At 50.6% G+C, this 14,542-nt stretch overlaps 1 protein-coding gene and 1 long non-coding RNA gene across 2 annotated transcripts; both read right to left on the bottom strand.

Moving 5' to 3' along the window:
- Positions 1-3,543: 3,543 nt before the first annotated feature.
- On the bottom strand, positions 3,544-5,311 carry LOC121364613 (protocadherin alpha-13-like). Its single transcript, XM_041488017.1, has one exon. The coding sequence runs from the start codon at positions 4,998-5,000 to the stop codon at positions 3,576-3,578; it is 1,425 nt and encodes a 474-aa protein (XP_041343951.1). The 5' UTR covers positions 5,001-5,311; the 3' UTR covers positions 3,544-3,575.
- Positions 5,312-9,372: 4,061 nt separating this feature from the next.
- LOC121364643 lies at positions 9,373-12,209 on the bottom strand. Its single transcript, XR_005956889.1, has 3 exons — positions 10,835-12,209; positions 10,491-10,746; positions 9,373-9,904 (listed from the first exon to the last, which is right to left on the bottom strand). It is a non-coding gene; the product is annotated as an uncharacterized LOC121364643 (long non-coding RNA).
- Positions 12,210-14,542: the final 2,333 nt, after the last annotated feature.

Raw genomic sequence — 14,542 nt, 5'->3', positions numbered from 1 at the left:
CTTTTTTCTTCTATAGTCGCCTTCCTTCTTATATCCTTTTCTCATTCGTTTTCTTCTGCTATTGCTTCCCTTTTTTTTCTCTCTTCCCTTCTATTTCCTGGTTCTCTTTCCCTATGTCTTCTTCATGCTCTTAACTGTCATCTTTTTACATCCACCTTCTCATTTTCTTTCCTTATTTCTTATGTGTTTCTATTTCCTTTACTAATATTCTTTCCAAATGTATATATAATACTGTCAGTGAACATGTCCTTTGGATAAAGTTCTCATTCCTCTTCCTTGCAGTGATTCCTTCTGTTGCTTCTTTTATTCCACTTATTCGTTGTCCTTTTATTTTTTCTCGTTTTATCTTTTTTTTTTTTTTTTTTTTTTTTTTTTTTTTTTTTTTTTTTTTTTACATTTCTTTACTTTTTCTTTCTCTCCTCGTTGTGTAGTCTTCCCTCCCCTGGTCTGTTGCTGCCTTCCTTGTATCTTCTGTTGGTTTTTTATTCCTTAAGGAAATGTTTATAAAATAGCTACACCATCACGTCATGAAGCACAGACATGTCCTTTAGCAAAAGGGCACTCCCCTTCCACCTCTCATTCCTCATGACAGGGAACAGCCTTCTTGCTTTCCTCCACTGCCATGCACCTGCAGCTTCCTCTCCCTTCAGGACCCAACCCACGTTTGGAGCCTTCAGTCATCTCCAGGACCCCAGAAATAAATCCACAAAGCAATCATATAGTAAAGAACAGCTTTGTTACATCAGAGAAGAGTCCACCCATGCAGACATCTAATAGAAAAAAGGCTCCAGAGTCCAAGTGACCCATAGGAGTCTCTCATATACAAGATCAAACCCATCCGAGCCCAGCATGACAATACTCCAAGAACACTGCAAAACAAGCATGATGACACCACATTCCTCCTTTACCTGGATGGAGAACAATTCTGCCTGGCTCATTTTTCACCTGCAGAGCTATTACAAAATTCACCACGCCATTGTCACTGAAAGCATCCTCTGCATGCCTAGCACATCTACTCCTAGAAAAGCATTAAGCTCACTTCTCCATCTGCCTTTCCTTCCCTCTTCTCACTCTGAGCCAGGAAGTAGCAGAAACAAATGAGAGCACATAATGTGCTCCAAACCTTCAGGAATTTCAATTCAGGCAATATTTAGTCAATCCAATGTAAAGATACCACAGCTGAACAGGTGACGCCTTGAGAGGCTCCCTGGAAAAGAGAAGCTAAGCAGTGCTAAAGGAATAAAGTAGGAATTTTTTTAAAAGGCCTTCACAGGATACACCTTGTGCAGTGCAAGAGCCCAGCCGTAGGTACATCCAAGATGGACAATGGGTCATGAATTTCCACACATTTATAAGTTTTGGTCTATTTCCAAATTGGGGATAATTGTCCAATTGCAGCTCCAGGTTATGCAGTCCCATCATCCCAGTTTGCTCTCCACAATTCCCTGTTGTTTGTACTTTTTGGGCCTGAAGCTGCAGTGGTGTCTTTGGTTCTGGGGCTGGAAAAGGATTGTTTTGTGTGACTGAGCTCTGAGGAGAACTTGCTAACAGTTTATAAGAGTTCAGAGTTATATACTAATGCAGTACAGAATCTGGAAAATATGAAAGCTAAAACTTAAGGCATTACAGGAACAAAAGTACACCTGTCTCTCACACACAGCCTCTTCTGGTAGGAGTAACTCACCTGTAGCATCACTGGTTGCTTCTTCAGAAAAAGAAACTCCAGGACCAGGAGTACTTGTTTTAAGGGACAGTGTCCCTGAGTGCCAGCTAGAAAACCAAGACCAGAGAGATGACTGATGCCATGTCCCAAGAAAGGCTGGCAGATAGACACAAGTTTCAAAGAGTCTTCTGTTTTACCAGGAAAATTCCACATCAAAGACAAGTGATTAAAGGCACGGATGGCAAGTCACTTCATAAGCTGTAATATCACAGGGAATAACAGAAAGCAAGAGTACAGAGAACTGCTGGAGGTCCTGAGAGGATCCCAGAAGAGCAAGGACTACATGGTGGGCATTTTCTCAAGGCATAGGAAATGATATCTCCACAGCTAACCAGACATTCTCCAGTTCCTCCACTGTGATGCAGGCCCTGTTCTACTCAGCATCTGCCTTTCCCTGGGGCAACACTCCTTCCCACTCAAATTCACCCTCCCCATCACACAGGCCCAGCATTATTTAGTTCCAAACACAGGATCACTGCCAAAATATCAGTTCTGTTGTCTCTGAGGCCTGCCTTTTGCAGCTTTCCCAAAACCCTCTCATTTTAAGGATTCCCACACTTTCCAACTCGTGGCCTCCACCAGGCAGGCAGCAGCAGCACAGACAGTCCCTGCTGGGGAGACCCGAAACTGCAAGGGACACCGTGGGCATTTCAGTTTCACACTCTCATCTCATTCTCAGCAGGGCCTCCCACTCCAGACCCTTAGGAAGTAGGAAAGCATCCTCAACAAGAACACTCTGCTCCCATCCTGTCTCACCCTTTCCTGTACGAATCCTTCGCTCCCTCTCTCTGAGACGAGTTATGAAGAGAAATATAGAACCTCATGATATTTCCTTATGACACAATCCATGGTGTCCCCAAGGATTTTCCCTTTCCCCACACAAGTCTTTCTGCAGCTCATGGTCACCCTTCCCAGCAGACAAGGGCCAGGCCCTACTCCATACAACAGATCACAGTTTCCTTTCCTAACACAAGGTTCAACACGAACGTTGCTTATCCTACCCAGCAATGACACTCCATAAAAATCCATGTTGATGATGGTATCACCAACACAGTGCATAAGAGATGCTCTGCTGCTGACACCTCAAGTTTTGGAATGCTTCCTTACGGGGAATACAATTCTCAAAGTTGATGCTGGAACCTCTAAACAGCAATAGCATGGATTTTGTGCTTCAAGATAAAAAACTGTGGCAAGAGCACTATTCTAATACCTGGTACTGCCTGTGTTACTAGAGAATTGGTGGGGAAAGGTGATTCTTGGATTTTGATTGTTCATTACAAAAGAGAAAATCTCCATTTTTAAAGCCCCTTTAAGTCTTGATCAGTTATGTAACAATTTTAGCATATTTTGAGAGAACATTTTGCATCGTAGTTTCACATGACCATAATTAAAAAGTGGAGAGCAGTTTTCAATAAAAATACAAATTAATATCAGCACGATTATCAGTCAGCAAAGGCAATGAGGTCGTATACAGTGCCTGCGAGACTGTCATGAACACAGCCTGGCTGTCTTGAACTCCTTCACTCAACTCGGGTGGAAATGCCACACAAAAAAAAACAGAACCCCTTGCTGTCTGCAAATCTCACATCTCCGGCCATCTCTTGTCGCATAGAACAGTAATTTAATTCTAGAATAGAACAACTCAGGTTTAGAGGACCAAACCGCACCTGCCTAAAATAACTTCTCGAGGATGCTGCCTTATTCATATTCTTGACCCACCCGAGAAAGAGCTGGGGCTTCCAGCAAGATCTCCGGGACAGATGCAAACGTGCCATTGTCATTCTCAAGGACCCGCTAAGTATCCAAGATCCCTAAGCCGTGGAAAGGGAACCCGGCTTCAAACAGCAGCTTCTCAAGAGGGCGGATGAAAAGGGGCAGAAAAAACCATGCAGGAAGGACCACTGACCGTGCCGAGGAGAGCGGAGGGCTCCGGCTGCGTGTCCTTGGGCGCGGGGCCGGGCGGCGGCGGCGGAGGGAAGTTGGGGCTGAAAACCATGAGGTCGCTCTTGGCGGCGCCGTCCGCCACGCACAGGCTGCGGCTGTGGCGCTGCGAGTACGACCAGCTGCCCACTTCGCTGGCGCACACGAGCGTCGTGGGGCCGGGCCCCGAGAGCACGGCCGCCCGCGGCGCCCAGCGCGACGCCCCGTACAGCACCACGGCCAGCAGGAACAGGCTGGACACGGCGCAGATGGCCACCACCAGCCACACGTTGGTGGCCGCGCTCGCCGCCCCGGGCCCCAGCTCCACGCCCACGGCCGAGCGCGACAGCGACGACGACGACGATCGGCAATGGCCCGACAGAGGGGGTGTCCCTTGGTCTGTCGCTTCAATACGAAACTCAAATACACTGACTTCTTCGAAGTCCAGGGCTGCTGTGAGGTGAAGCTCACCAGTGTTCGGGTTGACAGAAACCACATCTTTTCCACTCGGGGGAATGAAGCTGGTTGCAGTATAAATCATTTCACTGTTAATTCCCTCATCCACATCCGTCGCGTTCACTCGTGCCAAGAGCGTCCCCTCAGTAGAGTTCTCCGGCAGCTGCACTTTATACACTGACTGGTTGAACTGGGGCGCGTTGTCGTTCGCATCCAAAACTGAGATCACCAGCTCCATGGTGCCCGTCAGAGACGGCCGGCCCCCGTCACTCGCTGTCAGCACCAACCGGTGCACGGGAATCGTCTCGCGGTCCAGAGATTTCGTTAATACAAGTTCGGGTACAATATTTCGCTCATACGATTTTTGTAAATCCAGAGAGAAATACTCGCTGGGGCTGAGTGTGTAAGAGAGCTGCGCATTCGCTCCGATATCTGCATCCGTCGCGCCCTCCAGCGGGAAACGGATCCCAGGAGGAGAGTTCTCCGATAAACTGAGGTTTTTGCGGGCGGCGGGGAAGACGGGGGCATTGTCGTTGATGTCGGTGACCTCCAGCTGCACATGGAAGACGCGCAGCGGCCGCTCCAGCAGCACCTCCAGGCGCAGCGCGCACGGCGCGCTCTTGCCGCACAGCTCCTCCCGGTCGAGCCGCGAGCTCACCAGCAGCGCGCCGCTCGCCCCGCTCACCTCCACGCTCGCCCGCCGGCCCTGCGCCACCAGCCGCAGCCGCCGCGCCTCCGCCTCGCCCGCCTCCAGGCCCAGGTCCTGCGCCAGACGGCCCACCACCGTGCCGGCCTTGGCTTCCTCCGGCACCGAGTAGCGCACCTGCCCGCCCGCCAGCGCCCAGGCCGCCTGCAGCAGCACCAGCACCCGCAGCACCGCCGCACAACAGCGCTCGCCCATCCTCCCTGCCGCCGCCGCCGCCGCCGCTGTGGCTGCCGGCCCCGGCCCGGGCCCCGCACGGCTCCCCGCCGCCGCCCGCACGCACCGGCTCTGCTGCCCGGCCCGCGCCGCCCCCCCGCGCTCACAGCCGGGCTCTCCGCCGCACCGGGGCGGAGCCGCCCACACGGAGCCGTTCCGGAGCCTGCAGCGACACCGTGCGCTGCTCCGCCGCCGCACACGCGACAGCGACAGCGCCTCTGCCTCCGCTTCCTCACGGTAATATGTCGGCAGTGTTTTGCTCCTGTGTCTTTCCCTTCCTTTTTTTTTTGTTTTTTTTTTTTTGGTTCTTTTCATTGAAAGCATTCGCTCCGATATCCGCATCCGACGCGCCCTCCAGCGGGAAACGAGACCCCGGCACAGACGATTCCGCGATGCTGAGGTTTTTGCGGGCGGCGGGGAAGACGGGGGCATTGTCGTTGATGTCGGTGACCTCCAGCTGCACATGGAAGACGCGCAGCGGCCGCTCCAGCAGCACCTCCAGGCGCAGCGCGCACGGCGCGCTCTTGCCGCACAGCTCCTCCCGGTCGAGCCGCGAGCTCACCAGCAGCGCGCCGCTCGCCCCGCTCACCTCCACGCTCGCCCGCCGGCCCTGCGCCACCAGCCGCAGCCGCCGCGCCTCCGCCTCGCCCGCCTCCAGGCCCAGGTCCTGCGCCAGACGGCCCACCACCGTGCCGGCCTTGGCTTCCTCCGGCACCGAGTAGCGCACCTGCCCGCCCGCCAGCGCCCAGGCCGCCTGCAGCAGCACCAGCACCCGCAGCACCGCCGCACAACAGCGCTCGCCCATCCTCCCGGCCGCCGCCGCCGCCGCCGCCGCCGCTGTGGCTGCCGGCCCCGGCCCGGGCCCCGCACGGCTCCCCGCCGCCGCCCGCACGCACCGGCTCTGCTGCCCGGCCCGCGCCGCCCCCCCGCGCTCACAGCCGGGCTCTCCGCCGCACCGGGGCGGAGCCGCCCACACGGAGCCGTTCCTGAGCCTGCAGCGACACCGTGCGCTGCTCCGCCGCCGCACACGCTTCGCATCCTCGACTGCGCTGCCGCCCCGCGGATGGCCATCTCCTCTGACTTTTCTTACTACCGTTGTCGAATTTCTTTCTTTGTCTCTTTTGTCTTTCCTTCTTCTTCTTTCGTTCTTGTCTTGTCTTCCTTACTTAGCCTTCTCTAGTTTCTCCGTTGACTCTTCTTGGTTTTTTTTTTCTTTCTGTTTTATTTGTCTTTTTTCTTTCTTCTCTTTGTTCTCTTTTCATCCTTGCCTTGTCATGCCCTATCGTTTACTCCCCTTTCCCTTCTCTTTCTTTCCTTTTCTCTTCCTTACCCCTGCTGGTTGATCCTTCGTTGCCTTCGGCACCGCGGTGGGCATCATCAAACTGGAGGGATCAGAACTAATTAGGGACACCAGCGCCCGATGTGATGCTCTCCCCAAGCCGGATGTTTTTAGGCTCCTGCTCCATTCCGCATCTAGAGGTAATTTCGGTGTGTGTTGGTCTTCTCATCTGCTTCTCTCCATCCTTTCTTTGCTAGTTTGTAGATACATATTCCTTCTTAGCTTTCTTCTCCATTCCTGTATTCTTCTGCTATGTATTTGGTGCATTCTTGTAATGTAATTTATGGTTTCACCTTATTTTCTTTTCTTTGTAATCTTTTTTGCCTCCTTTCTTTCTTCCTTTCTTTCTCACCTTCCTTTCTTTCTGTGTGCAGTGACATGTCACTAAAATAGTTTATGGTTTCTTCAATTCTTTCTCTTTCCATTTATTTCTTCATCTTTTTCCACTTCGCCTTTATTTCTGCATTGTTTCCTCCTTCTTTTCTTTCTTATAGTCTTCTGTTCCCCCTGATTCCTTCTCTTCTATTTTGCCTCTTGATTGTGTCTTTAACAAACTCAGTTTTTATGATTACATCACTCTCGGCATGGAGTGTGGACTTGTCTTTTGGCAAGAGCTGCCCTTCCTTTTTCCTGCCGACTTTCATATCTCCAGATGAGAAACAAACTTCCTGCTTTTCTGTAATTTATGCAAGACAGACAGACTGTCCCTTCCCCATCGCTTCCCTCCCCTTTTGGAAGACGGACACACTCCTGAACCCGTTATCTCAATGAAGAGAATCCACCTCACTCTGACAGAGCAGTCCAAGCCCCAGATATTTCGACATCTGCGTAAAAGGCTTACAATTACACCAAAAACCCAGGGGATTGTTTGAATCTTTCCTTCGGAAATTCAAACCCATCAGAGCCCAGCACACCAGTCCTCCAAGAATATTGAAAAAACATGGGACCAGCACAGCTCCTGCACGCTATTCATACAGCTCGATGAAGAGCTGCTCTCGAAGCCTTCTTTTCCACCTGCACGATGAATGGCAAGCTCTTGCTTCTCCGTTCCAGCAGACAAGCTCTGCCAGGATAGAGCAAGAACATCTCCATGCAGGGGCAGAGATCCCCAGCTAGGCAGATATTCTGCAGTTTGTCACCAATGACACAGCCCACGTGCTACAAAGCATCTTCCATCAAGAAAGACTCTTCCCTACTCAAATTCAACTTCCCTATGATAAATCCCCAATCCCTACTCCGTGCCACTCATAGGAAAGGGTCACTGCCACAGTACACAGACACTGCCCCACCACAACATTCCTCATTAATGAGGGAGAAAAGAAAAGAAAAGAAAAGAAAAGAAAAGAAAAGAAAAGAAAAGAAAAGAAAAGAAAAGAAAAGAAAAGAAAAGAAAAGAAAAGAAAAGAAAAGAAAAGAAAAGAAAAGAAAAGAAAAGAAAAGAAAAGAAAAGAAAAGAAAAGAAAAGAAAAGAAAAGAAAAGAAAAGAATGTACAGTCTCCCTTTCTCCATCCTGGCTAAGCCGATTCCGTGGCTGTGGGAAGATTTTCTACCACTATTTGAAGCTTCAGGGCAAAATCGTTCAGATGCTCTCGTTCTGCCCTCGTCCGCATTCACCTGCCCTCGTTCACATTCACCACCTGCCCCAGGGCCCCGCAGGCAGCGGCCCCGCAGCCACAGAACCTCCCTAAGGAGCACCAAGGACAAGAATAACTTCTGCTGCCACCTCTGTAGCTTCTGTACACAAACCACGGTTCAAAACATTATTAAATACGATTGTGTTACTGACCTGTTTGTGCTCCTGCTTTATTGATCTGTGCCGCCCGTTCATATGGAAAACTTTTGATGAAGGTTTTCTGTGGGTATAAATGATGTCTTCATTCCAGATCCATCCCTGATGCCATTTTTGTCTGGCTTATGCCATCAATGCAAAGACGAATTCTTCCTACTGTGTCTTTGTAACTTACCTGCATTTTCGTATCACAACCAGCAACAGGGTTTTCTCCCCGAGGAAGACATTCAGACAGTTTATGTTTCATATGCCAAATCCTGGTGGAACTAGGCTTTGAAGATAAAGAGTGGTCCTCCCCTCCAGCGCTCCTCTCGCGTGGAGCAGCCCACGGTAAACAGCAAAAGGAGCCTCTGGCAGGCACTGCTGTTGCCGAGGACTGGGGTTGATTAAACTCATTAGCACGTCCTTTTCTCATTCCTAACATCCACAAGGGTTTTGTCCTTCTCTTCCTTGGATCAGGTTTGCCGATTCACACTCTCCTTACCATAGACCACAGGTAAACAGACACAGGCAAATCCATTCTATCAAGCAGAACAGCATTTGTTAACTTTTTCCAGGTACAGGCAATAGAATTGATCTTTTTCGTAACAGAGGACTGGCGAGAAAATTCTGCACAGCACAATTCTTGTCAGGTTGATCTGGAGACATGCTCACGAACTCGTGAGTTTCCTGGAGTTTTCTGGCAGTTTGTTTTAATTTCTGCAGCTAAAGGAAATATAGTCGTTTGGGAAGAGATCACTGTCTTGACTCATGGATGGGAAGAGATGCTGGGGATGATCTTCTATCAACCAATCAATCATGTTTGCTCCATGTGAATCCAGGACAAGAGGTATTTAAGCAGGACAGATTTTGGCTTTTGGCTTGGGTTTTCTTCGTTTGTTTGGGTTTTTAGTTTGGCTATATTTTGGGTTGGTTTTGGGTTTTTGTTTGTTCAGTTGGTTTTGTTTTTATTTCCGTGGTGAGTTTGTTTCAGTTGATTGGGTTTTTTTCCCCCCCACTTACCTGTTTCTGTTTGCTAAATTAATTCACTTACCTGGAATAAGTAGGTCTTCTCTGGAGAAATATTTCATGCCGTGTTCACGGAGGTGAAAATGTAATGCTGATGTCAGCAAACTCGATCTACGAGTATCTTAAGAGCCGTACTAAGTTAGGATTGCTGTATGCAAAATGTAGTCGGATGTCTTAAATCAGTAAAACAGCTGTTAATGAGGTGACAAGCACTGACGTCGAGAACACAGGACACGGTGTTCATTTTATTTTGGTCTGAACACCTGTATGTATAATTTTCACACCCACCAAGTAGCAGCTTCACTAAATGGTTCCACAACGCCAAATATCTGAGCTTAGCTAGAAATAAAAACGTTTCTAAACACGAAGACAGAGCCAAAGACTCCAGGATCACCTACAGGAAGAGTTGTTTCTTGCTTATTCAGATCCAGTCCATGCGGAATTCTCACACTGATGAAATCCAGCTACTACCTGAGTAGCAGTGGGGTAGGGGATGGCATTGGCGACTCCTTAGTCATTGTAGCATTGCATTGCTACCACAGATGCACAACTAAGTTCCTTTTATACCACCTACACCTATAAGAGGAACCCATAAAGGTCATAAGAAAAAGCTGAAATGATCCTGCAGAAAGCACACACGACTTGGTGGAAGGCTTGGTTTAGCTATTTCAGCTTTGGTCAGCCTCAGAGCATTCCCAGCACTTCTGACTAAGCAGCGAGACGTGAGGAGTGGTGATCCACAGCGAGGATCTGTAGAAAAAAATCAGTATAAACGAGTCATCTTAACACCCTGAAAGCCCATCAAGTGCCTGAGCATTACTTTGAACCCCCTTCATTAGGCAGGAACGGATTAAATTCCTGAAAAATAATAACCTTGGGTGTTTCGACATCCCAAGTTCAGAGCATCCATCAGAGCTCACGGACTGACCGCTGGACTCTTAGAAAAGCAAGCACAGCCCAGTGGCAAACACAAGTCAAAAGGTTAATCTCCTATTGCTCTGTAGAGAGTGGAGAGACACACGGACATTTCCAGGGGTGTTTGGAATGCTCTATTTAGACCCACGCTGAAATTAGATCATTACTCCAATTACACTTGGAGACAAGACATGAAGAATTGGCATGAGAAGGAAAAGCAGCAGCTCGGACAGAATCGCTCCCGTCATACAGGACTCTTCCAGCCCCACCATCCCAAAATGCAAAGTACCGCACAGCAGCTCCACATCGCCTCAGGGCGACTGTCTCTGCCGACGAGCATCGAGGAAAGAAAAGCCCGTTCCCTCCAGAACAACAAAGTCCCGAACTCGCACGGTGGGATTTGTCTTTGTGTCGTTCTCACCTCTTTGGCGCAGTTTAGCGCTTAGAGCACCGCACAGAAAAGCCGGGTCCGGTTTCAAAGCCTCCTGAGGCCGAAAGCTCTTCTACCATTCAAGAGTACCCTAAGCACCGAGACAAGGACTGCTCATAGGGTCCCATCGGTCTTCCATCGAGGCATTTCTCCCTGGACAATGCCGGTGAGGGACGAGGAAGGAGATGCCGCGGTGGCTCAGCGGCTGGAGCACCCACGCCGCGGCGTTTAGTCCTCGCTTCATCACCTGCAGCGGTCACCGAACAGAAGGGGTCAGGCTCAGAGAGCGAGGCACGGACAACAAACCCGTCCCCTTCCCCCTTTGTCTTCGGGACCTGGCACAGCTGAAGTCCCGACCTTCTTCGGGAGGCGATGCCGGTGACCGGACCCGCGGTCGGCCCTGAGCTGTCCCGCTCTCCCGGGCACCCAGCGCCTTGTCAGCTCCTTCATTCCCCCTGCAGAGGCCCAGCTCCCGGCTCGGCCGGGTTTCCACGCCTCAATCCGCAGGAAGAGAAGAGCGGCACCAGTCGGAAAGCGCGTTAATAAAATATACCCAAAAAATTAAAATAAAATCTAATAATAATAAAACACTAGCAGCCACTGCCAAGCCACTCCCCAGGCAGTGCGTCCCTCCCGGGCGCGCACGGAGCTTCCCGGAGGACGGACCCCGCTTCCCTCCGCCTCCCTCCGCCGCCCTCGTCCGCCCCGCCCCGCCGGAAGCTCCCGTTCCGAAGCCTTCCGTTCCGACCGGGCGGCGGCGGCAGCTCCGGGATCGGCATCGCCGCCGAGAGGCGCAGCCGTGTCCCGAGCGGGTCCGGGCTCTCGCTCATCCCCCGCGGGCTGACCCCGCTGGCAGCGGCTCTTCCCTCGCTGTTTCTCCTGTTGCCCGAGGTGTCGTCCTCAAGCGCCCTTCGTTTCGGCCGGAGTTCCGCTGTGTGGGGTTTATGGAAGCCGGGATTTTCTCACGTGTTAGGGGTTGTAAGGACATGGTGCCTGCCTGCTGGCCGCTCCTGGATTCTCTGCGGGCAGGCGGAGATGTCCTTCAGCAAGAAACATTTTGGTTGCTTATTCCGCGATAAGAGCTGATGCGATAAGCGCTCCGCGCTCCCAGCCTTGCTCAGTTAACATAAGTGCCACCCAGACACTGGCAGTGGCGCAGGGAGTCCCCGTTCTCCCGGGAGGCAGCCGGCACCGAGCCCTGGCCGTGGGCTGAAGGCGTTCTGCCCTGCCCGCTCCTTCGCTGCTCAGCGCGGGGAGGAGCTGAGCTGAAAATCCCCCGAGAAAACACACGAGGCACCCTTACAGGCGGAGGATAAGACGAACAGTATGTATGGGCGCCAGTTAGCACTGACCCACAGGAAAAGCGGGCGAGGTCGGGGATCCCGCCCAGAGCTGGGGACACATGACAGCCCCTGGGAGCGGGGTTTCTCTGGGGCAGGACCCTTTGGAAAGGATCCCGGTAAAGAACCTGCGTTCCCAGGGGCTCTCCGAGCCTACGAGGCTTGCAGAGATGATGATGAACACCCACCCTGGGCCTGAATTCCCGTTCTTTGCGGATCCATGCAGATCCTGTCCCAGGGGCGAGGGAAGCTCCGCGTTGTCCGTCCCTGGAAAAGCCGCGGGGGTACCGGGCACTCCGGGAGCCCGGCGATTCCATCGCTCTCCATTTGCGAAGTTCATTCCCCAGACACCATTAGAGCTGCCTCTCGGGAGCAGATGGTTCCCCTCCGTCCCGAGCTTCATCCCGGACAGATTGCATACAATTTATTAATAACCCAACAGATGCTCGGGCACTTTCCAGCTCAGATTATATTTCCTGATTGCTCAAATCCCGGCGGGGGGGAGCTGTTCGTTTATCTTCCACCGTTCCTCTTTGTGCCTTACCAGCACCGACCCCACAAGGAGGGAAAGGGTGACATCCTTGTGTGTGTGCCCCCGTCCTAATTCAGGGTGTAAGTGTCTGATAACTAAACGAGGCCTGATGCCAGCCTTGGTTCGGCCCTCCCAGCCCCGGGAGAACCGCGGCTTCTGCTGCCGGGGCCGCCCCGCTTCCCCCCGGCACTGCACGGACCGGACCCTCCGGTGCTGATGGTGCCCGGCTTGCCAGTGTCTGGCACCTGTCGTGATTCCCGGTAAAACATCAGGCACTTACGCCCTTTAATTCCAAGGGTTGTGCTAACTGGGCCGCGAGGAGCCAGGTTCCCCCTCCCGGAGCTGCGGGGGTTGCTGTATCCAGGTGAAATTAAAACATCATCATGAAAAAACGCTCGACACGAGCTCCCCCAGCCCTGGGCAGCCCGGGCAGTGAGACAGGCAGAGCTGAGGGCCGGTAACCTCTTCTCCCTCACGAACACAGGGTTTTAAGAGAGGAGTATTTGTAATTTAAGGAGGGGGATATACAAGGAGATACACAGTGCTTATGCCCTGTGAGACCCCTCCTGAAACAAGATAAAATGCTCCGAGCTCCAGAAAAAGCCATCACAGGCCTTTCAGCAATGCTGTGTTCAATTTTAATGTATAAAGTGGGCTTTTCTTTGCTCTGTAGGGAGAAGCACAAAAGCAGCAGGTTGTTTATCCTACTGAATAAACTAAATGCAGGTCTCTGAGGGACCTTATGCAAACCACTTACCTTGAAACACAGCCCCACGGGAAAGTGAGCTATGGAGAGAGGCACAGTTAATGTTTTACATCTTCAAAGCAGCATCCAAGTGCCGGGCTCAGCACCAGCTACCATCAGGTACCCAGGAAGGTAGGGGCTGTGATTGTAATTAGGAATGCAGGAACCACTTTTAAGACATAGGTAACAGGATATTTGAGGCTGGAGTTTATTGGAGCCTGAGGCAGGGATTAACCCTAAAGGCTCAAGGCTAAAATTAAGTATTGAGGCTGAAGGTTAATTGCTGAAAGGAGAGTTTGGAGGGAAAATGCATTTATTATTAGGACACATGTCACAGTGTAGCTTTAAAATAAAAATAGGCAATCATTTCTGCTCAGTGGTAAAAGGCACTTCACTTTCTGTGAATGCAGGTGAGAGACACTCTCAGCAATAACAGCAGAAGAATATTAAAGTCTGTTACATTTTTCATAGCCCTTGACATTTGCAATATAATTCCACTTCCTTGCCTTCACCAAGCCAAACAGATTTAGTGCAGGGGGGGAGTTTTCTTCATTTCAGCCTCTGTAAATAAAGTCAGAGAATGATGTGGTTGCAGGAGAAATAGTTCCTTCCTCCTTGCTTTACAGCAAGAGGGAAGAGTGGCATGAAATGATGGAAAGGGAAATCAGGGTATAAAAGCTGAGGGGGTTGTTAAGATGGCCAGAGGAGGGGATGCAAAGGGGGGTTGTGGGCTGGCAGAGACTGAGCTCTTTGCAGTTTCAGGCAGAATCCCTCTAATACCTTGTACCCAGAACCCACAGCAATTTCATTTCTTATCCAGAGGTTCCCCTAATACCTCAGATTGCCTGAAATGTCCACCAGAAGGGAAGTGCAGGAAAATTCCAACACTGGTACAGGTTTCCTGGTCAGATAGTATCTTTAAATCCAGTTTTTAATGCTTTGACCATCCTTCTTCCTTGTTTTTTGCAATAACAACTGCAAATATTATCCAATGGCAGAAATTCTTAGAGTTGGTTAAATTAGACAAATCTGTACCCGTAGTTCTTTCCCTTTGCTGTATACCAGCTGTGCAGGTCCTGAAAGCCATCTCCTTTTTCCTTCACAGGCCTTCCAAATGCTTACATCCTCCATGAGTTTTCCTAGGTCCCAGAATAAAGCAAAGAATGAGGAAAACCTGCAACAGCAACAAATCTTTTTCTGGATTGATCAATGTTCTTCAATCACTCACCACTTTCTGTCACTGACAAATTGTCACCACAGTAAGTAAATCTTCTTCAGTCACACACATATTTTAAGGGAATGATGTAATGATGTGATCTGATGTTGTTTTGCTTATTTCTAGTCCTTCTCATTAATAAACTCAAGAAAAGGGAAATACAAGCACAACCAAAATAAGTGTGTTGCAATGAGAACCTTGTAACAAACC

This window comes from Pyrgilauda ruficollis, unplaced genomic scaffold (assembly GCF_017590135.1).
Source record: "Pyrgilauda ruficollis isolate IOZ18807 unplaced genomic scaffold, ASM1759013v1 scaffold86, whole genome shotgun sequence".
Lineage (NCBI taxonomy): Eukaryota > Metazoa > Chordata > Aves > Passeriformes > Passeridae > Pyrgilauda > Pyrgilauda ruficollis.
This window is presented reverse-complemented; position numbering and strand designations above follow the sequence as displayed.